We start from the raw sequence: 25101 nt of genomic DNA, 5'->3' as shown, positions 1-25101 counted from the left end.
GTATAAGTTGGAAATAATAATTTCAGACGGTTGAGTTTCATTTCAATGATGACAATATGTATTATTGCTACTATACACTATTCTGTGAGCAATATTTGTGAATGCGGGAACAAACTCTTTTGTTGTGTCTTATCAGGCGCCTTGTCAAAATCTAACGCAGTCTTTGGAATTCCATTGTGGCTGTTACTTTTGAGTAGTGACAAGCTGGTTTTCTTCTTTTGTTTCCTTTTCCCAGTCTCCGTTACTGAACAAAGAAAGAACAAAGACTTATCCGCGAGTGGGGTGCGAAACGTGACGGTGAACGGACAATTGTGCTCTTGTCACAATAGAAGATACAATAGAACAGTTGTTAAAAGCGAATTATTGTTTGAACACTGGTTTTGTAGAACATGACTTGGGAAATTGGAGCATGAAGTTACATAAGTAGCTGGCCATAAACCTCCAGTTTCAGCATCCAAAGAGGCATCAATCCATCTTTACAACAACATTTACTACTTCTTCAATTCTCAATATGAACTCCACTCCTGTCGCCGTCTCTAACTCTGCCATTGATGTCCTCCCTACCAAGGGCGCCAGCTACCACCCTACCCACTGGAGATACCCCAACATGTGGTAAGTAGAAGTGAGGAAATGCGACTCGCTAAGATGAGCTTAAAAGCCTCAGTCGGCTATTTGCCTTCGCTTCTTGATGGCTTTTACCTTTTGCTAACAAATACTCAGCATCATTGCCTAAATGATCAATTTTCCTTATCTTCCAAGTGCAATTCATTCGAATCTCTCTTTGTTTTTTTTTGTGCAAATTTTGGTAACAATTTTGCCGAATTATGAGCACTTGGATTCCTTGCTGAACAATGACAATTTGCTTACAGTCATGGTTATTGACGAACCACAGCCATCTCTAATCTATAATATGGAATAATGAATTTAATTGCTAGCATTATGTGAAGTGGGTAACTGTTGTGCATGACTATACACGGTTTTTGATTGAGTATTCTTTTCTTTTACACTTGTCTAAACTGACTACTGCGTAGCAGACCATAAAGACTAGGAAAGAACGAAGTAGAGAAGACAGAAGTTAAAGTGGTAATTGGTTTTAACCGAAAGTAGCGTTTATTAAATTTACTGTATACTGTTACTTACTAAAGTGTTCAAATGCGTCAGTAAGACTAGATCAACTAGATGCTTTGAGAATACCATCAAAGGTCTAATTCTTTTACGAAGAGCCCCGCGTAACGATCGCTTTACTAACGTCTCTAAGGAATACACTTTTATTGAGATTGGGAGTTTCGAATTTCTAATCACTCTAAGCCCTTTTACCGAGGTTCTAACATAGAAGAATTTAAAATTTACTTGTCATTAATTAACATTGGATCGTGCGCGATCGCGTCAAACGAGTCTTTCCCCGTTGGGGCTCCAAAAAACCAACATTGCCAAGAGTACGCGGTTTCGCTCGATATTAGAGAGCTATTATACAGTAGTAACAGTTTTTAGTTTTATTAGATCTGTAAGCAAAATGCTTTAGCACAACAGTTTCTCCGAACAAATTATTGAGAAACCAAATTAAGCTAATCTGATAACGTTTATAGTTTATTAAAGTTTATGTCCACCAACATCATGCAACTAATTCATGAACTGTGTGTTTAAATCAACTATTAACATTTACTGACTTGTTTTTTTTTGTTGGTCAAACAATAATAAAGGAAAAATATGTTTCCGTTCCGGTTGTGAACGACAGGAATTCGGCCGAGCCCGAATTTGCGTTTTCCCCGTCCCGCATCCGCTCGCTAAGCGCGTAACTCCAAGCGGTTTGTTAGAGGAAGCACAGCACAGTAGGCCGCATTAGAGTTCGTTATTTAACTGTAGGGTTCCGTTGAGTATCACTAAATGTTTTAGTGACGTCTTAAGTTACCCAAATCCTCATTAAACCACACTAAATCTCACTATTCACATAGATGACCTACTGACGCGAAACAACTCGACTTTTCCTCTGCGTTGATCAATGGCACTTTTGGCTTCCTGGTTGTCGATTGTTACGTTGTTTTCGGGTCTTTTTGGCGATAAAGACTACAATTTTATTGCTCTCTGCGTACTCCTTGGAATCATCGTAGACCGTGTTTCGACAGTCTTTTCCTACAACCGAAACGAGATACAAAGCCTGCTCGCTGCTGTCGTTGGTCTCCTTGTTGCGGTATTGTCCTTGGTAGCCTATTTTTCTACTAAAGATACCGTTCTTTTGAATGCTTAATTATAAGCAACGGGTTGCGAGCGAACTGTCGTTTCCTATTACAGTAACAGTGTATCCCCGGTCATTTGTAGCTCTGTAGTATTGCTTGCGAATATCCTTGTGAATACGTCCGCGTATACGCTCCATTATATCATTTTGTTGACTCGCTCGTGTATACATTTGTCATGACAAGTCGAAAGGAACAACTCGACAAAGTACTCCAACTTTCTCTTTCCGAAACGGTTGCCCACATATCGCTGGAAAAGTTTGCTCAATGTTTTCCAAACTTCAAAAAGGGGAAGGTCATCGCCGGTATTCATGCGCAACTTACGAACTTCTTTCGCAGTGCTTGCAGTAAGGAGTACGCGAAACTTATTGAAGAGCGTGATTTGTATCGCAAGTTAGATTTGTTGGATGAATGTATTGCCAAGGCCAAAGCACGTCAAAGTTCGGGCGCCGTCCCTATAAACGTATCACAAAAAAATCCTGAAGACATACTCTTAGCACATTTTTACAATTACAAACAGTTGTTTCTTCAAAAACTGGAGGCTCATCTCGCAGAAGTCGACGCGGAAATCGCACAGTTGGAGCAAGATCTGGCAAAAGAAAAAAATGGTACTAACGAAACAATTGAACTGCTACAAGCTCAGCTCGACAAACTTGAAGCCTCCATCACTGGTATTCGCAACACGCCAGCCTATGAAAAGGTTGGCCCCACCATCGACCATGTCTTTCAACAACTGGAAAAGGAACATACTGAGTAATCTTTCTATACCCCAAAAGACAATTTAAACTTTACTAAACATTCAATTCCAAAAAAGTGATTCTCTCTTCCATTGCCATTCTACGTTATTCAATCTTCCATCTAAGGTAATCTGTTTTCAGTTAGCGTATCATGATCCATCGGATTTGTCCATTGTACTTACGGGCTGGACAACGGTATCCAGACGGGTTCTTTTCCAAGTAGTCTTGGTGATAGTCCTCCGCGTTCCACCACTGACCAGCAGGCTCAATTACTGTTGCGAGTGGTTGATTGGGATAATGCTTCTCTTGGACCTGTTTCATTACTTCTCGAGCAATTTTGTTCTGCTCATCGGAGAGCGTGAAGATTGCTGAACGATACTGCGTGCCAACATCACCGCCTTGGCGATTGAGCTGCGTGGGATCGTGCATGGCGAAGAAGAATTGGAGTATTTTTTCGTACGAAGTCAGTTTTTCGTCGTACTCAATCTTCAATGCCTCCGCGTGACCAGTTGTATTCGTACATACTTCTTTGTAAGAGGGAGTAGGCTTATGGCCACCAATATAGCCAACTGTCGTCTTAAGAATGGCTGCAGGAGGCACAAATTTTCGTAGGTAAATTTCTTGGACTCCCCAAAAACAGCCTGCTGCTATAATAGCGGTCTTCATTTTCTAAAATCTAAATTCAAAATGTTTCTGTCTCTTTCTCTTCAAGGCTTTATAATTCCGGTACAGCACCAGTTTTCCCCTAAGTGAGGTGTAGTAGGGTATGACTAATCAAGGTAGCTAATAAGTCGGTTAATACAATTCTATTTGTCAACTATGATGCAAAACCGCGGGCAATAAAGCTGTACAATAAATTCCCTACAGGCTACTCATAACGCCATCTGGAATGATCGTATTGCGAATAATGAACCTGTCATATACACGCATCAACTGCTGATGAGATTTAATGACCTTCAATTATGCTTGCATTAATAAGGAATATATATTTTATATAAACATTTTGGTCCTTTCGGATGGGAGATTGGAATTCTTGCATGTGAATAAGATATAAGACACACAAAAAAAACTTGCCAAAAAAGATGGTGGGGAATAGACGTTGCATTTCAAAAGAAACAGCATGAAGAACGAAAATGAATGGTTAGAGCGAAACGAAAGTCACGAAGGAGTAGAGACACATTCCATCAAACACTGCTGACGGGCGACTACTTTTTCCATCGATACCCGAAAGCCTGACTTACTTTGTTTCGCTGTCCTCTCCTTGGTTAATGCTTTTCATGTATTCACAGTACTCCTCGTGGAGTTTTGCCTGTGCATTGTATTCCTTTAACAACTTCTTCTTTCTGCTCTTGGGAATTTCGACCTCAGAACCGTCTTCAGCTCTCATAGTCTTGGGAAAACCCTTTTCGTCGAGGGAAACGTACTCCTTGTTTGACTCATACATCTTCGATGGACTCAACTTTCCCCTCATAATACGCTCAACACGAGCCTTCTCAGCTTGTTCCTTTGCTTTTTGCTTGCGTTCTTTCGCCTCTTGTTGAAGACGGATCTTTTCTTCACGCTGAGCAATGAGCTCTTCAGCAGGAACAAACTTTACGAGGGCTGGAGCATTAGGGCGATCGTTTAAACTGACACCCAATTCAGCCATGTCGTAGTCTCTAAACTTGTCGCAAGCTGCAAGAATCTCTGCGGCAGACTTCTTCTCCATTGCCATAGCACGAATGGTGTCACGGAAAGTAGATGCAGCACGGACAACGGGGAGGGTAGTTTGAGCGGATGAAGCATCATTGTTACCAGAGGTAGAGTTCCATCCGATAGCGTTTGGACTTCCGTTTTCATCGAGACCAAAAATTTGGAACATTTTGGTGATGTAAACAGCGATGCTTGCCAATAGACGTGAGTGAACGTGTTTGCCAGCGCCGTTAATGTAAACATTCGCCTTGTTCACGATCTGGTCTAAACGTTGCATGACAAGAGGGGTGTTGAAGTTGTCACAGAGAGCCTCGTGTACAGCTTCTCGTGTTTCACGGAAAGCACTCAGCAGCTCGCTTTCAGGTTCGTTGACCTTCTCAGGAACATAATCACCACGAGCACTATTGGCGTCCGTTTCATCCACGAGGGCACGAACGTTACGGAAAAAGTTTTCGTACATTTGCTCAGTGCTAAGGACGTGAGTCAACAAAGCATCTTTGAAATCCATTTGGGTATTCCATTGTTGCAGAAGGAAGGCCAAACGCAACTGGCGGGCGGTGTACTTCTTAAGGATCTCCTTGATGGTAATGAAATTCTTGAGCGACTTGGACATCTTTTGTCCCTCGATATGCAAGTGTCCCATGTGGAAAAAGTAGTTGATCCATTGAGGGCAGTCGAAGAATGCTTCACTTTGGGCCAATTCATTATCGTGATGAGGGAAGGCCAAGTCAATACCACCAGAGTGAATATCAATATTGGAACCCAAAATGGTACCGGCCATTACGGAACACTCAATGTGCCAACCGGGACGACCCTTACCCCAAGGACTGTCCCAAAAGGGCTCTCCAGATTTACTAGCCTTCCACAGGGCAAAGTCACCCGGACGCTTCTTACCTGTGCGAGCAGCCAGTGCACCCTCACCCTCGTCAATGAGTTCGCGGTTGTTTTTGTTCCAAGGCTCGATTTTGGCATAGAAGTGGCCAGCAGCACTGAAGGCCTCAGTATCGAAATACACACTGCCATCCTCAACGGCGTATGCGTAACCACGCTCAATGATCTTCTTTACAAAGTCAACAATTTCGGGCATGTATTCGGAAACACGGGTAACGACAGTTGGGGGCAAAACATTCAAGGCACGCATATCCTTGTTAAAGTCATCTTCCCAGTAAGCGGCCAATTTGCGAAACACTGCTGGATCTGTGACGGTGGAACCCAATTTGTCGTCGAGCACAGGCACGAGGACATCTTGAACGCTCTCCCAGAACCAAGCGGTCTTAGCATCGTCCAGCTCGTTGGACTTCTCAGCCAACTCAACGGCGGCTAAGGAAGAGGAAAGAGCCGAAACACGCATAGGCAGTTTCGGAGAGGTTGCTGAGAGTGTAGCGACATCATGGCTCTTCAGCCATTCAGCCCATTCCTTCTCAGACTCGACAGGTTCAGGAATATTCTTCTTGGCATACTCTGTCCAAGCTTCCCGTACAGTCTTCAACACCTCGCTGTCGCAAGCATTTGTATGCTCCTGAATATACTGTTCAAGCAAATACTTCTGACGAGCACGGACAATAATCTGAAGTGTTAGTGAGAATACATAAGTGATGTTTGCAGGGAAAAAAACAGAAAGTCATGGACAAATGCACCGGCTGCCGATTATTGAAAGAGAACGTCGTTTCCGATCGGCGAATTTTACAGCAACACTACCGAGAAACAGCATCCACAACCCGCGTCCAACTTCTCCACATTTCCCCTCTCTCACGTACCTTGTCGTCAATGTCGGTCACATTCTGCACGAACGTGATGTCGTAATTGAAATAATTCTGCAGGATTCGACGCAAAATGTCTGTAGTCACATAATTCCGAGCATGTCCCATATGACTAGCGTCGTACACAGTAGGTCCACAACAGTACCATGTCAATGAATGTCCGTTAGGTGCAATAAACGGCGTTTTCGTGTGCGTCATGGAATTGAACGCGATCAACGGGGTTGTGGTGCCCTTGGGCTGAATCCATGGCGATGCTTTAGTCTTTGCACTCGACATTGTTCGCAGACAGTGGTGAAAACGGCGTATTCCAAGCCTGAAATGAAAGAATGTCGTATTCACCGTGTTAGGAGTTGGTAGGAGGAAAAGACGTCCAAACTCTAACCTTAATTAGGGAAGGGTAAGGCGCGTTTATACGGTGAGGGCTATCATAGAATTTTTCGTTATTCCACCAACAAATCACGCGTATCGGTCACATATTCAGGAAGATATTCGTGTTCGCACGAACCGTAGGATCAGGCGGTTAAACTGCGTTGCGGGCAGAAAAATGAAGATGTGATGCTACTACTAACGAAATGCTTTCTCCCCAACTACCAACTAACTCGTTATACGGCTCGGCAACTCGAGAATCGCGCATCGCAACGAGCTGCCTTAAATGGGATAATGATGACTAATGATTTACTAAGAGATATTTCAGCATCGTTATCTTTATTTACCGAAAATTACTGTAGCGCCATGTTAAAAAATAACGTGCCGTCGTAAAATTCACTATATTCTATAAGGCGACCTATGTTCTAAAGTTACGCTAATTCGTATAACGACACCTAACAGCACAACTATTTTTTGCCACTGCATTTGCCCCACTTTATCCACGTGTCTTCCTTGCCCTTCCTTCCGATAAACTTCACCAACCCTTAAGCCTGACATCACCGTCACGCATGTTGCCACGGTAACACTACCCTCAAAGCCAGGGCAGCAAGAGGAGTAAAGCAACTGATTACCAATCCTTTCTTGGAGGTGTCGAGGAAAAAAAAAATCTCTCTGGCAAGACACATAAATTACGGCCAAAAGTGCTTGTTTCGTTCACCAAACGACACGTTTACTTGCTGTTTTCTTAAACACACTATGAAAATTTGGGAGAAATCTTTGCAAGGATGCGAAAGTGTAAAACAAAAAAGTGAATTTTTTTAAATGTAGAAAATCGGGCAATACGAATCAAACAAATGCCCCTGTGTATATAGTTTTCTTTAGCGCTTTTCTTTTTTCTTTTTCTTTTTCATGGCGTTGTGTTTTTTGACGAAACCCTAACCCTGAAAGTTGACTATATAAAGCAGCGATCCCACTTTCTACGAGCACAGTTGGGGGGTGTACAGTGAAACGCGTGTGACATCATACAGAATGGATTTTGCTCTCCCTCAGAACGCGCAACAAGCCAACAGCTTCATTAACTCTGCCGCCCTCTCGTTCCCGGTGCTGCCCAGCGGTGGGGAGGAGAACCACTCTCCGGCATCGGACGTGAAGGACACAGAGACTGTGAAGACAGAGGGTGTTTCTGGTATCGTTCCTACCCTTCAGAACATCGTTGCCACGGTTAATTTAGAGTAAGTACATTTGCTCTTATACGACAGTGAAGCACCGTCACAGTGAAGCATGCGGGCGTGCTGAATGACTGATGGCGGTGTCTTGCTGGGCACTGTAGTTTATGCGATAGCTAGAAACAGTTATACTGATGCATTTGCAGCTGCCGTTTGGACTTGAAGACGATCGCCTTGCACGCGCGTAACGCCGAATACAATCCTAAAGTAAGTAACCTGCTTTCAGGAACACTTTTGGTTCCGGAAAGGATGCATCAACTCGAATGCATAACACGTTTTGTTCAGCAGCACGGTGCTAACATGTGATTAGCGTTTTGCAGCCGTCATTATGCGTATCCGTGAACCCAAGACGACTGCCCTGATTTTTGCTTCAGGCAAGATGGTCGTCACTGGTGCCAAGTCGGAGGATGACTCGAAGCTTGCTTCTCGTAAGTACGCTCGTATCATTCAGAAGCTCGGTTTCAACGCCAAGTTCACGGACTTCAAGATCCAAAACATTGTCGGCAGTTGTGATGTCAAGTTTCCCATTCGGTTGGAAGGTTTGGCCTACTCTCACGGAACTTTCTCGTCTTACGAGCCTGAGTTGTTCCCTGGCCTTATTTACCGTATGGTGAAGCCGAAGATTGTGTTGCTGATTTTCGTCTCTGGAAAGATCGTTCTTACGGGCGCCAAGGTCCGCGAGGAGATTTACCAGGCATTTGAAGCCATTTATCCAGTGTTGTCGGAGTTCCGTAAGCCTTAGGTTTGCTGTTACAGCGAGGCCGTTGTCTACCTATCGGCCGCCAATATTGAACACCTTCCTTCCGCTTTGTGCATGTCGTCGATACACACTTCTTTTGCGAGCCATTTAGCTCTGTGAGCACACGCACCTGCTTTAAACTGCACTCAAACAGTGGATCTTGTGGATCCCCACTGTTTGCTGCCGGTAGAGTGCGAACGAACAGAGTACTTTGGAATATGCCATGTCTCTGTCAAGCTTGCATCACACCAAACGCTTTTGGCTGGAATTTTTGGCTTTGTCAATTTTGCCGTTTGCTACTCCTTTTGTCGAAGCACGCAGACGAAACACACATTCTCCCTTATCACAAACGCACTCAAACACTTTCCTTTCGTCGTTTATTACGATTCCTCATCACACTACCCGCCGAGCTGCACGTTGTTGTTCTCCCTGTGGTGGACAGATCGTGTAGTGATTTTGCGTGTGCTTGTTACTGCTTGTACATACGTGCCTATATCACATTAGCTACCTGACAAGTATGCGCACACCTATTGTTCCATTCATCATCACTTTCATAAACGACAGTGCCTTTTGTCGCTCATCCGTCTCCTCGGTACATCAAGCGTGGATGGAAGTTAGCTGTTGAATGACCTGGGGCCGTTCGAAAGCTACTTCTGTACTTTGACCTTTCGTGTGGACATTGGACAAACCTAGCGCGATAAATGCACGCAGTTAACCAATACGCGGTGACAACCGTTTCGTTTGACTTCAGTACAGTTGGTATTTTACTCTTTAAGAGGTTTGACCTAGTGTAAATCGCTTTGGTTAAGACTGTTTACACCGTTCTCAGCTGTGTCTGTCAAGTTCCGTCTGGTCGAGCGTATCTGCGGGTTTTTGTTCGCCAACTATACCTCTGTGAGGCAAGTGGAGAGACAGGTTTTGTCCGTGAAGGCACTGATGTATGCGTGGGATGGCAACATGTGCACTGACGTTTCCCTTGTTCTACTACGACAGCTTCGCTGTAAGGGTGAAAATGTGCTGCACCATGAAACCTTCTGTCTATGTCACTCATCAAATTGTCTACGCGATACACAAATAACATACACCTTCACACAAATGCACACGTATGCTAAACATGCATGCAATTTCCGATTCGTGTCTTCAACCGCTGCAGCGGGACTGATTGTTGGAGATACACTGCCTATCCTTCTTCTTTATAAGGTAACTCGGTTGTGCAATTCGAATGGGAAGAGAACGAAACATTGAAAATTTGAAAATGCTTCAAAAAAAACTAAAAAATGCGGGCCTAATTGCGATCTTGCTACTTTGCTTTGGGCACTTGGGGTCATCCTTTGCTTGTCTACCTATTTACCCTTGAATATAGGTGAACTTGTTTGTATTAATTAACTTGTTTCATTAAGACGAATGAGGAGAATGGTTGAAGGGGGGAAATCGACTTGTAGAGTTGCTGGGAATTATGTGTCGTAAGGCTTCTGCCCATGTTGTGGTCCCAATGGAAGTTGCCATGTGTTTTGGTTTCAAAAGTAGTACAGGTGAATTTCAGTCTTTATTAGCTTGTTAGAATCGCGGTTTGCTAAAAAGCCACTGTGGCCCTGCTGGACCTCGTCAGTGAATATCTTTTTGTAGACTGGAAAAGATTGTGGCGGTAACGATACAGAAGTGTCGTTTGCGGCGGATACAAGCCAAATAAGCCTTGACATTACGTCGATTAATGTCTGTAAGGAGTTTGTAAAGCTCTTCCTTCGTCAACCTCCTTATACAGAAACACGAAATGTTAAAGGAAAGTAGGAAACGAGAATCTTTTGCTCAAAACGAACTTGAGGATTTTATGTCCTTGAATGAAGGAAGCAACTCAAAACGTTCAAAAGCAGCAGAGAATGAAAACACTATAGAGTCAAACTTAGAGTATCTTTTTGCTCCAGAAACAAACGTTTCGACATCGGACGGACCATCCTTTACGTTTTCAGAGGAACAAGATAAGAAAGGCGACGGTGATGTGTCTGACAATATAAGACGGGGCCCATCTAATGAAGGATGGAACCCAACATTGACTGAACTGTACGAATTCCAAACATTTAACGATCACTTGGCACACTTGAAGCCGTTATCATCAAACACCGAGTATAAGCATCAGATTTTATGGCATATTAGAAGTATTCTCATCCAATTGAATGGTCGCTCGGCTGTGTCGCAAGTCGTGTCAAGAATGATGGTTGATCAACCGTGCCTATACAGGCTCATTTCTTCTGATTCCGCTTTAACAGGCGACACTTTTGAAAGACTCACGACACTCGTTACAAATTATATGCACAACTGTACACAGTCTCGAATACCGTTGCACCTCTGGCTTCATTCGGATACCAACGGAAACACTCTCATATGCAGTTCACATATAGATGATGAAAACGCAGAAAGCAAACGAAAACGATACTATCGTTCACTGTATACTATGGCCGATATATCAGGAACACCCCGGCCAACACGGTCCCCTTCGCATGGGCAACAGAACCATCTGTTTTCTATAAGTTCTCCGGCTAAGAAAGAGGCTTCTCAATCTGAACTCGACCATGAAAAATCATCGTCACCGTTCGAGACAGTATTCCCTAATTACGATGTTGAGTCATCTAAAGAACGGCCACCGCATACTGCCTTTTCTGAAATAGACGATCGGGTGAATGCCGGTTTGGATGAAGACATAATTGGATTTCACGCATTTCAAATGAAGGATACAGACCTCGGTCAACTTATTATAGACACATCATATGAAAGTAGTACATTACCTTCTCTCTTCGAGGATTGCTAAATTAGCTATACGTACACGCACCCCGGTTATTTGACTTGCATTTGTAACCAGAGTTCATCACCACTTATGAAAGCACAATATGATTTAACTTAACGATATTCTGTGGACGAATTTACAACAAACAACACCAATAAAACCTTGTCGAAAGCACCCTAAGAACATGTTATTTGTTTTCCTAAAACACCCTAACCGAATAATGCAGCTTCCTGCGCCAACATGATTCACTAAATACAACATGAAAAAGAGAGTAGACAAAAAAAAAACAAAAAAAAAAGTAGAAAATGGAATGAGGATGAGGATAGCGGAGATGTATGATGTGGCAGAACGAGAGAGAGAGAGAGAGAGAGAGAAAGAGAGGGAAAGAAAAACAATGCAGACGGCACGTATGCTTTTCTACATCAATGCAAAGGTACCGTTCTCCCGGGTTAGCTCGGTTTCAGCTCTGTCGCAACAGACTTTACGTTAGAGTTGTTGGACCATATGCTTGAACCGGGAAGGGAACTTGTAGAGTTTTGCAACGATACGGAAAACGGGGAGGTAAATGGAGAAGTCCAAGGATTAAATGTGGAGGAGGCGGGATATGCTTGATTCCTACTCAAAGAGTTTAAGGTCGTGTTGGACAGTGTTCCAAAAGTACTACCAGTTGTATTAATATTCAGTGCACTTTCGTTTCCAGAGCGTGCAAAGGGAATAATGGTTTCTGAGCCCTCCTCATCATTGTCTAACAAGGCTTTGCTGCCCATAGGCTTTTCTTCCTTCATTTTCCTTTGATCGTGCTTCTTTTTTGTAAGAAGGTGTTGAGTACTGGAAGAAGGCCGTTGAATGGGAGCTGGCTTTGAGGTATGCAACGAAAAAGGCTCACCCTCTGTGGGCGTTTCCGGTTTTACGTTACCAGCCTGCCAGTGGGAAGGAGTACTGAAAAGCGACCTGTTAAGAGCCAAGGGGCCCGCAGCTGGAAATGGAAGACCTGGTGGAGCGGTTGACAAGGGCCGAGTAGGTTGAGCTTCCAAGCTACCAAGCGTACCATTGGGCAATAATGCGCTCGCTGACGATCCATGCAACGAGGGAATAGAACAACCCAAACCATCACGCAAAGGCGACGAACGGACATCGACACCGCCATTATTCAACAGAAGTGGGGATGAAGCAAATCCATTGCCCAACTTCAGCGTACCCATGTCGCCATTACTCTGAATCATAGACCGATTTGAAAGCAGATCAGAAGCATTCGTGCTGAAGGAGGGGAGTCGAGTAAGATTATTAAGAAGTGGAGCAGCAGTTTTTAGAGGATGTGCCGAATGTAGGAAGGTTTTCTGAGTAGCGTAAGGAGGAGAGTAAAGAGATGGTAAGGGTGTACTAGGAGAAGCCGATGAAGCAACAGAAGTGTGTGCGTGAGTCGTCTGTGAAGAAACAGGCTCTGTAGGAGGTCTTCCGTCAGCAAAAAATGCAGCGATTTTTGCCTCACGAAGCTTCTGATCATGTTCTCGTTCTTGTTGTTGCTCAAGTCCGCGAACCTCTTCGGCTTCTTTCAGTTTTCTTTCAGCTTCCAGGGCTTCCTGCTCTCGACGAAGAGCTTCCTCCTCTTTCTTTTTCTTCTGACGCAGTTGCTCTTCTTCCAAACGTTTACGTTCACGAATCTTAGCCTGTTCCTTCTTCCGTTGCTTTTCGCGTTCTTTCTCGCGTTGTTTCTCCTCTTGTGCTAAACGTTTCTGCTCTTCACGAAGACGACGTTCTTCCTCTTGAGCTTTCCTCTCTTCCTCCCGTTTTATACGGAGTTCTTCCTTACGTTTGCGAGCCTCCTCAGCCTTCTTCTGCTCCTGCTCACGACGAGCAACTTCTTCGGCTAGACGCTCGGCCTCACGGCGTTGACGTTCTTCCTCTTTTTGCTGTTTCAGTTGTCGTTTCTTGCCTTTCTTTTTCTCCTTCTCGCGCGCTTTCTTAAGCTCACGCTCTTGAGCCCTTCTGTTCTCTTCGTCAAGCTCTTCCAAAAGTTTTGCTTGACGTTCCCGGGCGACCTTCTCGCGATATGCTTGGAACACGCGTTGCTCAAAAAGTCGAGCTGCAAATATCTGGAACATGCGTCGGCCTTCCTCCATACGCTGCTCTTCAGTCATCATATCAGCTTCGTCTTCCATGTCATCATACTCGTCATTTTCATCCTCCAGTTCTTCGTCTAGATCCCCCTCCTCTTCATCATATTCGTCTTTTGGTTCAAGCATAGAGTTATCTTCCCGTTGAATTCGACGTTCAGCCAGATGCTCCATCATCTCAATGAATTTCCGTCCATCATTTTTTAATAAGTCATCAGCTACCGTTAATATTCCCCCCTTCACCGTAAGGCTACTACCAAAATTGTATAGATCGGTGGAGAAACCGGTATGCCGAGAATCATGATGATGGGCATTGTGTTCTGTGTGTGATGCTGTGTGGAGCATATCGTTGTGATGTCGCACCACAGGACGAGTAGATATGGTTTTTTGAGACACATCCGCCATTGTAGCCGAAGTTGGTTCCGTCGACGATGCTGATTCTGTCTCCTGGGCAAGCGACGATTCCGTAGTCGAAGAAGAGGCGTCATTGTTGGAAGTTGAGGACTCAGCAGCAGCTTCAGCCTTAGCAACAGCTTCTTGGAGGGCTTCAGACGTCATCTCGGAAGCAATGGTCACTGTTGAAGTGGTTTGTCGAACGGATTGAATTTGACTTGCATAGTCTCCAAATGGATTTTCAACCGCATCTCTTGAGATGGCTTCGTTTACAACACCTAAAGAGTGGCCGCCAGCAATAGCGGCAACAGTCGTACCCATAGCGACACCAGCGGCCGCAGCTGCAGCCTTGTTGCGTTGGATATTGGCGTACTGTTCTAGCTCTTCATAGTAAGCATCATACAGCACCTCCAGTTCATCCTCAATCGCCATTCTTTTCCGACCACAAACGGAACACGAACAGGAGTACCTCTGTTGCTCTTTCATCTTCTGCAATACAGCCTCCTTTTCGACTTTTACAAGCGAACGCCGCTCATCTTCTGTGAGTGAAAGCCAAAATTCCCGAATTCGTTCTCGCTCTTCTGTGCTGGAAGTGCTCCAAATCTTGTCTTTGGGTTTCCAATTGATAAGAGCATTTGACGTATTCCTCGATGGATATGCTAATTGATTGTGGATTGGTTGTCGATGGGAAGGCACTTCGTACGAATCCGAAGCCCCGTAACCTTCTTTCTGTGCACCCTTTGACTTCTTCTTCTTCTTCTTCTTCTTTTTGGTAGAAGAAGTAGTCAATTGTGAACCTGCTGGCCCGTCGTCAAGTACGCCTCCTGGTAACTGAATAGGAAACTCAGCGGTGTCAACAATTTCCGAAGAATCCAACATGTCTGGAGCGCCATTCAGCTTGTCGGCGTCGATGGTAAATTGCCAGTTGTTCGACGTAATACCACCCAACTCTCCAATCATGCCCTCTCCAACCTTGTAGGCAGTGATGTCTGGCAGAGCATCACTGTTATCGACAAGCAGGTCAACTCCAGTATCTCCGTTAGCATTTCCCAACGCTGACGGCGAGACAGCTCCGTCTTCATCTGCTACCGCAGCGGCGGCAGCAGCAACAGCCTTCTTGGCTTTCGATTTTTTTTTCTTCTTCTTCTTTTTTTTCTTTGAAGAGCTGCTATCGACGGGAACGAGCAAATCATTGAATGTGGGCGGAACGAGACCAGCACTGAGTGCTTCGTTCCGCAATTCCTTGTTACTCATGATGCCAGGCAACCTTGTCGTGTATGACGAACAAAAAGACAAATCTTTTCTTAAACACGCGCTTAACCCGTTCTTGTAAAAGAAAACAACTCTCTACAGAGTTCTAAACTGAACTACACGGTTATTAACGTCGGGAACGAGTAGGAAAGCGTGAAATCCTATCTGTTCCAAGACTTCACGCAAAAACGCCCGGAAAAAAGAGCACAAACTTTCTAGATGACTCGGTCCTTCACTATTAAACCTTTTTGTGTTTTTATTTCACAAAGACCACCCGTATTTCGTCCAATTTCCTGTCTTCTGCCAGCAGACTGGGTGTTGGTGAAGTCGTGGTGTTGATATGCGTTGGTGTGCAGTATCATCTACGTCGTACTGGCGATTCGGCCACTAGCCCTCGAGGCTTACCTGTATGGTATGCAGGGAGGCTGTTGTATCCACCACGACTGAACGAAATTAACATTGTGTCATTCTGATCATTGTTCATAGGTAAAACGCTCTTTCTCTTGGTAGAAGACTACCTGTGCTATATTGGACGTCTCCGTTTCCAGGAATCTTTTTGTTCGAGCTGTACATTCGTTTTTTTGCATAATTCACGCAGACGTCTGTTTAGCGTCGGACGCAATTAGGGAATTGGATATTCAGCTCAAGAACGACAGAATCCGTGTCACGGACGCGGTATTAACAGAGAACATTTACCTTTAGAACGGTCTAATTCGGTTTAATTACTTAGCCATGTCACAGGAGCTTCCTATTCGAAGGTTTGTCATATTCTAAGTCCAGTACTAGTGCTAATGGCATCTTGGTAGAAAACTCGTTGTAATTGGCGATGGTGCCTGTGGAAAAACGTCTCTCCTTTCTGTTTTTACATTGGGTTATTTTCCAACGGTAAGCGAGACTAAGACGGGATGGCGACTGTTTACGGGGTTGCGATGATTCTTAATATCAGAACTCGTGTGCACTCGCAACGAGTTATCTTTGTTGTTTTTTAAGCGTTTTGTTTGCTTTTTCTGTGTGTACTAACTATTATAGGAATACGTAAGTCACTACGTGTTGGAAGACCAGTAAAGTAACCAGATAGGTCCCAACGGTTTTTGAGAACTATGTTTCGGACTGCAGGGTATGTATAAACATACTCACATTACTTCAGTCTAACGTTGCAAACAGGTTGACGGAAAATCTGTTCAACTCGCGTTATGGGACACAGCGTAAGCAAATGTTTTAAAGATTAACAGAAACTCTTACTAACCATCATAGTGGCCAAGAGGAATATGAGGTATATTCATCCCATGCTACCCCCGTTTTACTAACTTTATCAAGCGTTTACGTCCTCTGTCCTATGCAAAGGCCCACATCATCCTAATTGGTTTTGCCATTGATTCTCAGGATTCACTCGAAAATGTTTCTACTAAGGTACTCTTTTTTGTTCAAGCTTCACTCTTCGTTACTAACAAAACACAACATAGTGGATCGAAGAAGTTAACAATCTATGCCCAAATGTTCCATACATTCTTGTTGGCATGAAGGCAGATCTGCGTTCAGACCCCGTGGCCATTGAAGAGATGCGTCGCAGAAATAAAAGCTTTGTCAAACCGCAGCAGGTAAGTTAGATTCATAAGGGAGCATCTAAAACGAACAAGTGATGCACCGATTCTTTCTACTATCTTTGCTCTAACAGTTGCAGGCTGAAATTGTTGCCCAGAGAATCGGTGCAAGGAAGTACATGGAATGTTCCTCGTTAACTGGCGACGGTGTTGACGATGTTTTTGAAGCAGCTACACGAGCTGCCTTGACAGTTCGTGATAGCGAAGTTGCCAAAACAAGCACAAAGTGCTGCATTATTTTGTAAACCTCTGACCTTCTTTGTTTCCTTTCTTTCCGCTGATGCTGTCCCCATTGTTGTAGAACATTTTTTTACCAACCTTTTGTATCCCGCCGCACGCATTGCTTTCTACATAAACACCCCAATTACACACAATTCTTTCTCGAATAAACGCAGTTGCTATTCACGTTACAATTTGTCGCATTGCTTTCCTCCAGACAAGAAGTATCATGCGTTTTTATGCCTGTACTGAAGTCAACCGTCTATCGTTTCAATATCTCGTTGTCTTAGTATAGACCAACTAATCGACCATCAAGACGATGCAACATTAATGTAGATTACAATTATTAACGGCTTCATGTACAACGTAGTTATCAAAACCATTTATTTATAGTTAAACAAATGAAGGAATTCCAGTCCCATTGATAAACATAATACCCAAATCGTAACCAAACAGCTAATACACAAACACATAGAAATGCAACTTGGTCTTTCGCTCCCTAAAGCCATTCTTTGAGGAAGAAAGGGCTACGATAGTTCCACAAGTGCGCGAGATCATCAAATAACAAAAAGTAACCCCAGAGTAGTTGGCATAGAGAAATAAATGGAAAGACAATATAAATTGAACAATTACCAAGGCAAAATAGTAGTAGAAGAGACATTTAGAAATCCCAACAAGTTCCAGGATCACGGTAGCACAATCCGTCGTGACAACCCTCCAACAATGACAGGTATACTTTGTTTTAAGACACAAGCATTTCCGTTGATCGAACACACATAGGTGAACGGGGATTGCAATAAAAACAACGCAAGTAAATGCTTGCTTTTTAAGTACTTCTACAACGTCAACGTCTGGGTATACACATAGCATCATGACGTTCAAATGGATATGAAAAGCAAACAGTACCTATTGCCAAAATGTGCATATAAAGTTCATTTTGAGACAATCCGTCAAGAGAAAAGAAAACAAGATACACTTCCTTAAAAATAACTACCACTCGGCAGCAACCTGGGTGTCCGAGTTATCGCGATTCGACTCGCCTTCATTGTTGCTGTTGTTGTTGTTGCTGTAACTCTGCTCAGCAGGTGCAGAAGACTCTGATTGCTGGGGAGCATCCGTGCTAGCACCCCAGGAGTCTCCGCCGTTTTCAGTTTTGTTCTCGCCATAGGAGTCCGAAGGAGCAGGGGCCTCTTGGTCATATGCAGGAGAACGTCTGTCATCGTCACGAGGAGGAGGGCTGCGACGAGAGGGACTAGGACGACGGTAATCATCACGAGGACCGCTGCGGTAGTCATCGTCGCGAGAGTTACGGCGGAAGTCTGAGCGAGGTCCACGACGGTAGTCGTCGCGGTAGCCACCGTGGAAGTCATCATCACGAGAACCACGACGGAAATCCGAACGGGGTCCACGACGATAATCGTCACGAGGGGGTCCGCGACGGTAATCGTCTCTGGGACCACGGCGATAGTCGTCACGAGGGGGTCCACGACGGTAATCGTCGCGAGGACCACTACGGTAATCGTCTCCACCGCGATAATCGTCGCGGAAGCGTCTGCGAGGAGGAGAACGAGAGCGATGACGGTAAGGCATGTCAGGAATGGGCTCGTTCGCGGCATTCTAAGCTGTGTTAGCGCTAGACAGAAGAAAACATAATCCACAGAGTCACTTACAGGATCCTCGCGCAGAGAGATTGCTTGACCCTTGATGGTTTCACCGTTCAAGGTGTCGAGAGCATGTTTCATGTCATCTTCAGTAGAAAATTCAACAACACTGTGGTGTCAGACAAAAAACTACAGTTAAACAGTAATAGGCACATACCCGGTACCGCGTTGTTCACGATGGGCATCGGTAAATGTAGGTTCGCCAGCTTTACGCATGACGTCCTTCAGGTCCTATTCTGTGTGAGCAAAAGCTATTGATGGGAGTTTGTCATTGCTGCATACCTGCCAGCTGACATCCTCTGCAAGGTTCTCAACAATTAAACGGTAACCTGTGCGACGAGGACGAGGGTACCTGTAATATATACAGTCAGTAATTGAATGCCATATTTCTCAAATCAACATACTTGGCAGCACCGTCACGGAATGTATCTCTTCTACGTCTTTCGCCACGAGCAGGCTCGACAATGATGCTGGGACATGTTAGATCGCATATTCCTCAGCAAAGGAGAAGGTGTGTATCCAGAGAGCACCAAAGCAAGCCCAAAAAAGCATTAATCAGCAGAGACAAAAGGTTCTTCATTCACCAAGTCCATTTTGATAAGAGGAATGCATCTTGAGAGACTTTGAATGACCACCGGAACGCGCCAAGCCATACCGTTCGCCCATAAATTCCTTTCCATCTGCACAAAAACAGGTAAGCAACTGATCAAAGTGTCTTTCACACAAAATACATACTGAAATCTAGAAAGACGTTAGTACAGAGGATCGTAGTTGCCACAAGACATACCATTTACAATATCACGAGCGTCTCTGGGGTTTTCCAGCTGAATTTATGTCAGCAAAGTGTACATCCCGTCAGTAATTGTTCGAACGAACCTCAAGAAAGCCAAAGCCATTCATAAGTTTACAGTCAAGAATTCGACCGTAGCCTTTGAAAAAATCCTCCACATCTTCGCGAGCGGCTAAAAATTGTTAAAATATATAAGCTTTCCTATGAATACGTACCTTGCGAGGGAAGGCGACCGATAAACAGCCTAGTTTCAGACATTTTTATTTTGGAGGAGGTGGTTCTGGGCAGGAGCTGTATGTGCGAGGATCCTGTTGAGGTGCCCCAAAACCTTAATGAAGATACACTTCATGCAGAACTTTTAATGGTAGTACGCAGTTACAAATGAAATTGTTCTATAAACGCGATATAAGCCGATCTTATGTATTTTTTATTTTACTTCGCAAGAACCCTTGAGACAAGACAGAAAGCGAAAGAGATGTAATGTTTCAACCGTCTCAATGGATTCAGAAAGCATTTGTGCTGTTTTGGGGTTTATAAAAGTCATTTATGTGGATTTGATCCCATACTTGTATGTTTTTTTGTCAACATCCCTCTTTGTTCAATGGACAAAACAAAGAGATCGTTGAGGACAGAAGAGCCGTCTAAAAAAACATTTAAAAGGAAGATCTGTGCGCTACTTTCGAGATGAAAAGCAGCAGTGTATATTGATGGTCGCCGTATATTCGGTGGACTTTTTTTTTTAGTCTTAAAACCAGTCAATTGATAGAACTAGTAGAGAAAGAAACGAATGACAATTACTTGACTGAATTATTTGGACATAGTAAGTAGCTGGTATTATAAGAATTTCAAAAGATGCTGTTAGGATTTGAAAAGCCGGATTTAAGAACGTGGTTCATACATAATTCTGAGCGCAACTAGGGAGGGAATTTACAAATACAAAGCAAATTCTTCTTTTTCCGTATTTTCCCTCCTTCATGCCTATCCCATACCTTCTCTCCCTCTTTCTTCTCTCGATATACTCTCAGTGAATCGTTTGTGCCTAGCCTACTCTAAAGTAAGGATCAGAAACCGGAGATCGAACCCTAACTCAGATTCTCATTTAATTCAAGATGTTCCGAACGACGGCGAGGGATATAAGCTAGTTTGCACTGTTTTGCACACACTGTTTCGTTTATGGTATGTTTATTAGTAAATGTGTTAAAAATCACTCCATGCAAGCCTTCGATAAAATCAAGACACAAAACCCTCTAATTGTAAAATCAACCCACAGCTACATATATACTCAGCTTTCGTTTATTCGGTAACGCTTTCGCCGCCCAATTTTGTTTGGCGAATATCCTGTCAGTTTTGGTTGGCACACACGAGTATACCACCACCAGGGAATGCCATATCTTGTCAGGAACAAACCCTCACCGTTCCGGCAGCAAATTTGAAGAGGACCGTTTCCCTTAAACATCGCATATTAGCTTTTCCAGAGCACCTGTAGATACGTTTTGAAACTTCTCTGAACGTTTTAGACCTAAACGTTATGTCGAAGAAAAGAACGAGAAAACAGGTCCGCCCAGAGGTTGAAAGGACCGCGAACGAAAACGAAGGTCTGGTTTCTTCATCTCTGGCCAACAGAAAATTAGATACTGTTAGCAATATGGTCGGAAAATTGAGGGAGAAGCCATTAATTCACAAGCCAAGTCAGAACTTCATTCAACGTACGGTTTGGACGGTGATTATGTTGGTGTTCTTCTTTATCATTCTTGCTATGGGACCTTTCTGGATACTTGTTCTCGTCACTGTACTTCAAATCGGCGTGTACAAAGAGGTGATTGCCATTGCCAGCGTTCCTAGCAGAGAGAAGGATCTTCCACTGACAAAGGTGGTGAATTGGTATGCGTTTGTTAAACGGGGTGATGGATTGGGTTTTATTGGGTGCTCGAATTCTTTTTCTTCCCTCTGAACGAACTGAAACTAACTCGTTAGGTGTTTTTTGATTACCACTCTGTACTATGCCTATGGTGAAAGTATCTTGAGATACTTTCATCATTTGTTAATTGTAGATTCTTATTTGATGCCGTTGGCTACTCACCATCGTTTTATTTCTTTTATGTTATACACTATCAGTATGTTTGGAAAAGTTTATGAAACGGCTGCTGCTAACACGTCTAAGGTTTTGTGCTCTTTGTCGCTTCGCTGAAGAAGGGTAACTACAAATTCCAATTCTCTCAGTTCTGTTGGACCCATATGACTCTTTTACTCGTTGTTGGACAGGCACATTTCATGATTAATAACATCTTTGAAGGCCTTTTCTGGTTTTTTGTTCCTGTTTGCTACGTTGTTTGTAACGACGTTTTTGCATACCTTTGCGGAAAGGTATTCGGCAAACATCCCCTTATCCAGCTTTCTCCAAAGAAGACTGTTGAAGGTTTTGTTGGAGGATGGGTTTGCACGGTTGTGGTGGGTTCGCTGCTCTCATTCATGCTCATGCGTTCCAACTATTTCATTTGCCCTACTCGTGATTTGTCTGCTACCATTTTCAGCAACATTGAGTGTGTTCCTAACAGCGTTTTCTTGCCCAAAACGTACAATGTTCCTCTGATCATGAGTCGTCTGTTCAGATTCCCTCGTACATTAACATTGGCTCCCATCTATTTCCATTTAGCCGTGTTTGCCACTTTCGCAAGTCTTGTGGCCCCCTTTGGCGGCTTCTTTGCTAGTGGGTTGAAGCGTGCTTTCAAGTTAAAGGACTTCGGCGACTCCATCCCGGGTCATGGTGGCTTAACTGATCGTGTGGATTGTCAGTTGTTGAACGGAGCGTTTGTCTATATGTATGTTCAATCGTTCATCTCAGAGAAACGTGGCAACGTTACTGAATTGCTGGAAATCGCCGTTACGAGTCTCACGAGTGCCGAGCAACTAGAATTGTTTGAAGACCTGAAAGAATACCTTATTTCACAGGGAAAGCTAACTGTAGACGCCATTTGTCAGGCTTGCCGTTAGTCGAGAAAATAAAACCACTCGTTCTTCGCTATTCCCTAAGTATGCCTTTCACGAACTTAATGGCTGACTGTTGTGAACGATTACTTTTTAATTCCAATTAACGAATTTTTTCTTTTAAAAAAAAGCAGCGTTCCCTCCTGCTTTGGCAGCGTGGCATTCATTCCCTAAATTACTTTGTATGTTTTGCTCACGTTACGAGGGAAAAGCTCTTCACATCACGCTCCATTTTCTATGAGTCTTAATGAAGCATATAGTGCAAACCAAACACATTCTTTCGTTACTTGTTCCATTTTCTTCCCTTCTTCAACAGTTGGACCATTCATCACCATAGCGTTATCGTGTAAACAGCTGGTGCGCCTTCGCTATCTCACTCTGAAATTTAACTATTTAAGTTGGGATAACTAGGAAATAAATATGTTGTACAACCATAGATACCTGAGGAGCGCATAAAGAGCATGTCCGTCTATAATTCAAATCGCTCCGCTAAAATTCATATTGTAACAAGAGACTGTTCATCAAGCTTTATATTATTATTCATTTTTTGGTAATGTATTATATTCCGTCAACTGAGAACATTTAAGCAAACAAGCGGATAATTAACAAAAAGAACAGTTACTTTTACACGAGCAGAATTACCTGCCACACGAATCCTGAGCAATGTGCTGCCGTATATTGTCCCGTCCACGAAGAATTCCACTTTTAAGGTTAAGATGCCAGGTAAAGAAGGGGGGAATCGTAGACGTTGTTTAGGACAAAACGTTTCAACGTCCAGCAATGTCATCTTCGTTTATTTAGTAATAGTGGATCATGAAAAAAACTCTAAAACACCTGTTAAAGCCAAGAATGGGGTATGTGATGAAACCTGCTAACAAAAGTGGTAAAATGTTGCTAATTCTTTTTTTCCACAGGCACACCGGGTATCGATGGAAGGAAGCCGTCGTAGGTGCAAGGCCATGAGTATTTCAAAAATGCGCCAACAACACCCAAATAGCCTTCATGTCTTAGGAAGTATGCGTTCATCGTATTCTTTGACCAAAACTTGATGGCATAAGTGAGTGTCTGCATAGTCTGCACATGGTTACGAATAAAACTTCCTCCAAAATAAATGTTTTCAACATTATGCCTTTGAGCATGCAAGTAAGCGATTTGGCCGATGTTGTTGCTCACCGCAAACAAAAGTGATTTTGCAATGTCTCCGGGGTGAAACTCCTCCAAGTCTTTATGTTCACGGAAAACTTTGCCAAAAGAACTTGCAATCATGTTATTCTTTAAGCCAAAGCGCTCGTAGCCGAGATTGGCACCGTAGATGTCACTCACAAGCATATCGACTGACGAATTGTCGCCTTCTTTCGACAACTCGAGCATCTCATCGTAGGACTTTGCAGGAGTAAGAAGTGATAATAGACCCCAAAGAGTACCTCCACCTAGCGAAGAACCGCCGACACGCTCAAAGTCAGAAGGTCCGTTCACCTTAAGTATGCTAACACCAGAGCCAATGTTAACGAGCATATGTGGGTATTTTCCTCGGCTGGGATCTTCCTGGAACGACAATTTGCAAGTGCTCAAGTCGAGTGTAAATACCTCACGGGGAATCGAGTTGATAAAGAAGTTTAATCCTGCAATGAGGCACTCCATTTCATCTTCGCGCACAATGTCGACCTTGAGCTCCCTCCGCATTTGTTCATAAAACTTGTATGCACCGCCACCCGTAGCAATGACAGTAATGCGAGCGTTGCACGCGTGAGGCCTGAACTGCCTTTCCAAGTTGATCAAGTTCGCCATAAACTTGATACACTCATCAATCTTAGCCGTCTCGAATTTGACAAAACACAACCGGCCACCGACCATGTTAACGACAGCCGGCGAAGAGATATCGCTCGACGATGATGAGGGAGAGCTGGAGATGCGGACATAGTACATAACTTTAGCTAGGGAGCCGCCAATCTTTATAAAAGTCAGCAGGACACAATCTAAGAAAGGCAAAAGGAAGAGAAGGAACATACATCGACTGCAATGTGAGCAACATGAGACTTATTATTTGGAAGCATGATGTCTCTGTTGTCTGGAGACGTTCCCTCCACAATTCGAGCCCCTATAAAGCGTCAGCTTCCTTCGAAAAAAAAAGAGCATTAAGAACAGTTATTCCAAGAAAAGTTCCCACGAAACTGAGTAAGCAGAAGACGTCAAAACGGATTAATTAACCACCCTCCGGATTACTGTTCGATAACAATTCCTTGTTTGCGGCAGTACATACCTTCCAGGTTCAGACAAACTGGAGGAACTTCCGCGAGCTGTTGCTCGACAGATTTCATCGCATCTTGTTTTTCCTGAGACATCTGATTTAGTGGTTTTGTAAAGTCTTCTATGTTTATGTCACTGTATCTCCGTTCAGTCATCGCAATAAGAGTCAATATATCTTGTAGTAAGTGGTCGCGTTTGACGCGTTCAGATACCTACTTACTAAATAGGTGTGTTGTAATTAGCAGTTTAGCGACACCAAATTGTGAGGTATAACGTTGAACAAAAAAACTCGATAACGGGGTTCGTTATA

General features: G+C 43.6%; 11 protein-coding genes across 11 annotated transcripts; 6 read left to right on the top strand and 5 right to left on the bottom strand.

The window, feature by feature from the left end:
* Nucleotides 1-45: 45 nt before the first annotated feature.
* Nucleotides 46-393, top strand: SJAG_06595 (hypothetical protein; the record flags this gene model as incomplete). The annotated part of the gene is made up of 1 exon (XM_011050693.1): nt 46-393. The coding sequence occupies one exon, from the start codon at nt 46-48 to the stop codon at nt 391-393; it is 348 nt and encodes a 115-aa protein (XP_011048995.1).
* Nucleotides 394-2040: 1647 nt separating this feature from the next.
* SJAG_00419 (peptide methionine sulfoxide reductase) lies at nt 2041-3803 on the bottom strand. The gene is made up of 2 exons (XM_002171663.2): nt 3151-3803; nt 2041-3099 (listed from the first exon to the last, which is right to left on the bottom strand). The coding sequence occupies exons 1-2, from the start codon at nt 3632-3634 to the stop codon at nt 3074-3076; spliced, it is 510 nt and encodes a 169-aa protein (XP_002171699.1). The 5' UTR covers nt 3635-3803; the 3' UTR covers nt 2041-3073.
* Nucleotides 2410-2988, top strand: SJAG_00418 (kinetochore protein Nnf1; the record flags this gene model as incomplete). Its single annotated transcript, XM_002171662.1, has 1 exon — nt 2410-2988. One exon carries the CDS (start codon nt 2410-2412, stop codon nt 2986-2988), a length of 579 nt encoding a protein of 192 aa, XP_002171698.1.
* Nucleotides 3804-3911: 108 nt separating the features above from the next.
* SJAG_00420 (cytoplasmic cysteine-tRNA ligase Crs1) lies at nt 3912-7031 on the bottom strand. Its single transcript, XM_002171664.2, has 2 exons — nt 6418-7031; nt 3912-6227 (listed from the first exon to the last, which is right to left on the bottom strand). The coding sequence occupies exons 1-2, from the start codon at nt 6694-6696 to the stop codon at nt 4206-4208; spliced, it is 2301 nt and encodes a 766-aa protein (XP_002171700.1). The 5' UTR covers nt 6697-7031; the 3' UTR covers nt 3912-4205.
* Nucleotides 6921-10156, top strand: SJAG_00421 (TATA-binding protein). Its single transcript, XM_002171665.2, has 3 exons — nt 6921-8018; nt 8159-8219; nt 8323-10156. The coding sequence occupies exons 1-3, from the start codon at nt 7816-7818 to the stop codon at nt 8752-8754; spliced, it is 696 nt and encodes a 231-aa protein (XP_002171701.1). The 5' UTR covers nt 6921-7815; the 3' UTR covers nt 8755-10156.
* A 51-nt stretch (nt 10157-10207) lies between these two features.
* SJAG_00422 (hypothetical protein) lies at nt 10208-11858 on the top strand. Its single transcript, XM_002171666.2, has one exon. It carries the CDS (start codon nt 10523-10525, stop codon nt 11552-11554), a length of 1032 nt encoding a protein of 343 aa, XP_002171702.1. The 5' UTR covers nt 10208-10522; the 3' UTR covers nt 11555-11858.
* On the bottom strand, nt 11657-15677 carry SJAG_00423 (fungal protein). Its single transcript, XM_002171667.2, has one exon. It carries the CDS (start codon nt 15289-15291, stop codon nt 11980-11982), a length of 3312 nt encoding a protein of 1103 aa, XP_002171703.1. The 5' UTR covers nt 15292-15677; the 3' UTR covers nt 11657-11979.
* A 343-nt stretch (nt 15678-16020) lies between these two features.
* On the top strand, nt 16021-17134 carry SJAG_00424 (rho family GTPase Rho2; the record flags this gene model as incomplete). Its single annotated transcript, XM_002171668.2, has 9 exons — nt 16021-16046; nt 16095-16173; nt 16318-16323; nt 16367-16405; nt 16453-16493; nt 16543-16561; nt 16606-16698; nt 16752-16886; nt 16970-17134. The coding sequence occupies 9 exons, from the start codon at nt 16021-16023 to the stop codon at nt 17132-17134; spliced, it is 603 nt and encodes a 200-aa protein (XP_002171704.2).
* Nucleotides 17135-18098: 964 nt separating this feature from the next.
* Nucleotides 18099-19817, bottom strand: SJAG_00425 (mRNA export factor Srp2; the record flags this gene model as incomplete). The annotated part of the gene is made up of 10 exons (XM_002171669.2): nt 18099-18725; nt 18779-18878; nt 18927-19000; nt 19052-19121; nt 19174-19239; nt 19425-19449; nt 19505-19510; nt 19557-19593; nt 19646-19731; nt 19775-19817. 10 exons carry the CDS (start codon nt 19815-19817, stop codon nt 18099-18101), a joined length of 1134 nt encoding a protein of 377 aa, XP_002171705.2.
* A 98-nt stretch (nt 19818-19915) lies between these two features.
* Nucleotides 19916-24978, top strand: SJAG_00426 (phosphatidate cytidylyltransferase). Its single transcript, XM_002171670.2, has 4 exons — nt 19916-21440; nt 21534-21673; nt 21721-23398; nt 23459-24978. Exons 1-3 carry the CDS (start codon nt 21088-21090, stop codon nt 22548-22550), a joined length of 1323 nt encoding a protein of 440 aa, XP_002171706.2. The 5' UTR covers nt 19916-21087; the 3' UTR covers nt 22551-23398; nt 23459-24978.
* Nucleotides 21578-25043, bottom strand: SJAG_00427 (fumble family pantothenate kinase). The gene is made up of 3 exons (XM_002171671.2): nt 24805-25043; nt 24554-24642; nt 21578-24494 (listed from the first exon to the last, which is right to left on the bottom strand). Exons 1-3 carry the CDS (start codon nt 24944-24946, stop codon nt 23439-23441), a joined length of 1287 nt encoding a protein of 428 aa, XP_002171707.1. The 5' UTR covers nt 24947-25043; the 3' UTR covers nt 21578-23438.
* Between the last annotated feature and the right edge of the window lie 58 nt (nt 25044-25101).

Source organism: Schizosaccharomyces japonicus, assembly GCF_000149845.2.
Source record: "Schizosaccharomyces japonicus yFS275 unplaced genomic scaffold supercont5.1, whole genome shotgun sequence".
NCBI classification, from domain to species: domain Eukaryota; kingdom Fungi; phylum Ascomycota; class Schizosaccharomycetes; order Schizosaccharomycetales; family Schizosaccharomycetaceae; genus Schizosaccharomyces; species Schizosaccharomyces japonicus.
This window is presented reverse-complemented; position numbering and strand designations above follow the sequence as displayed.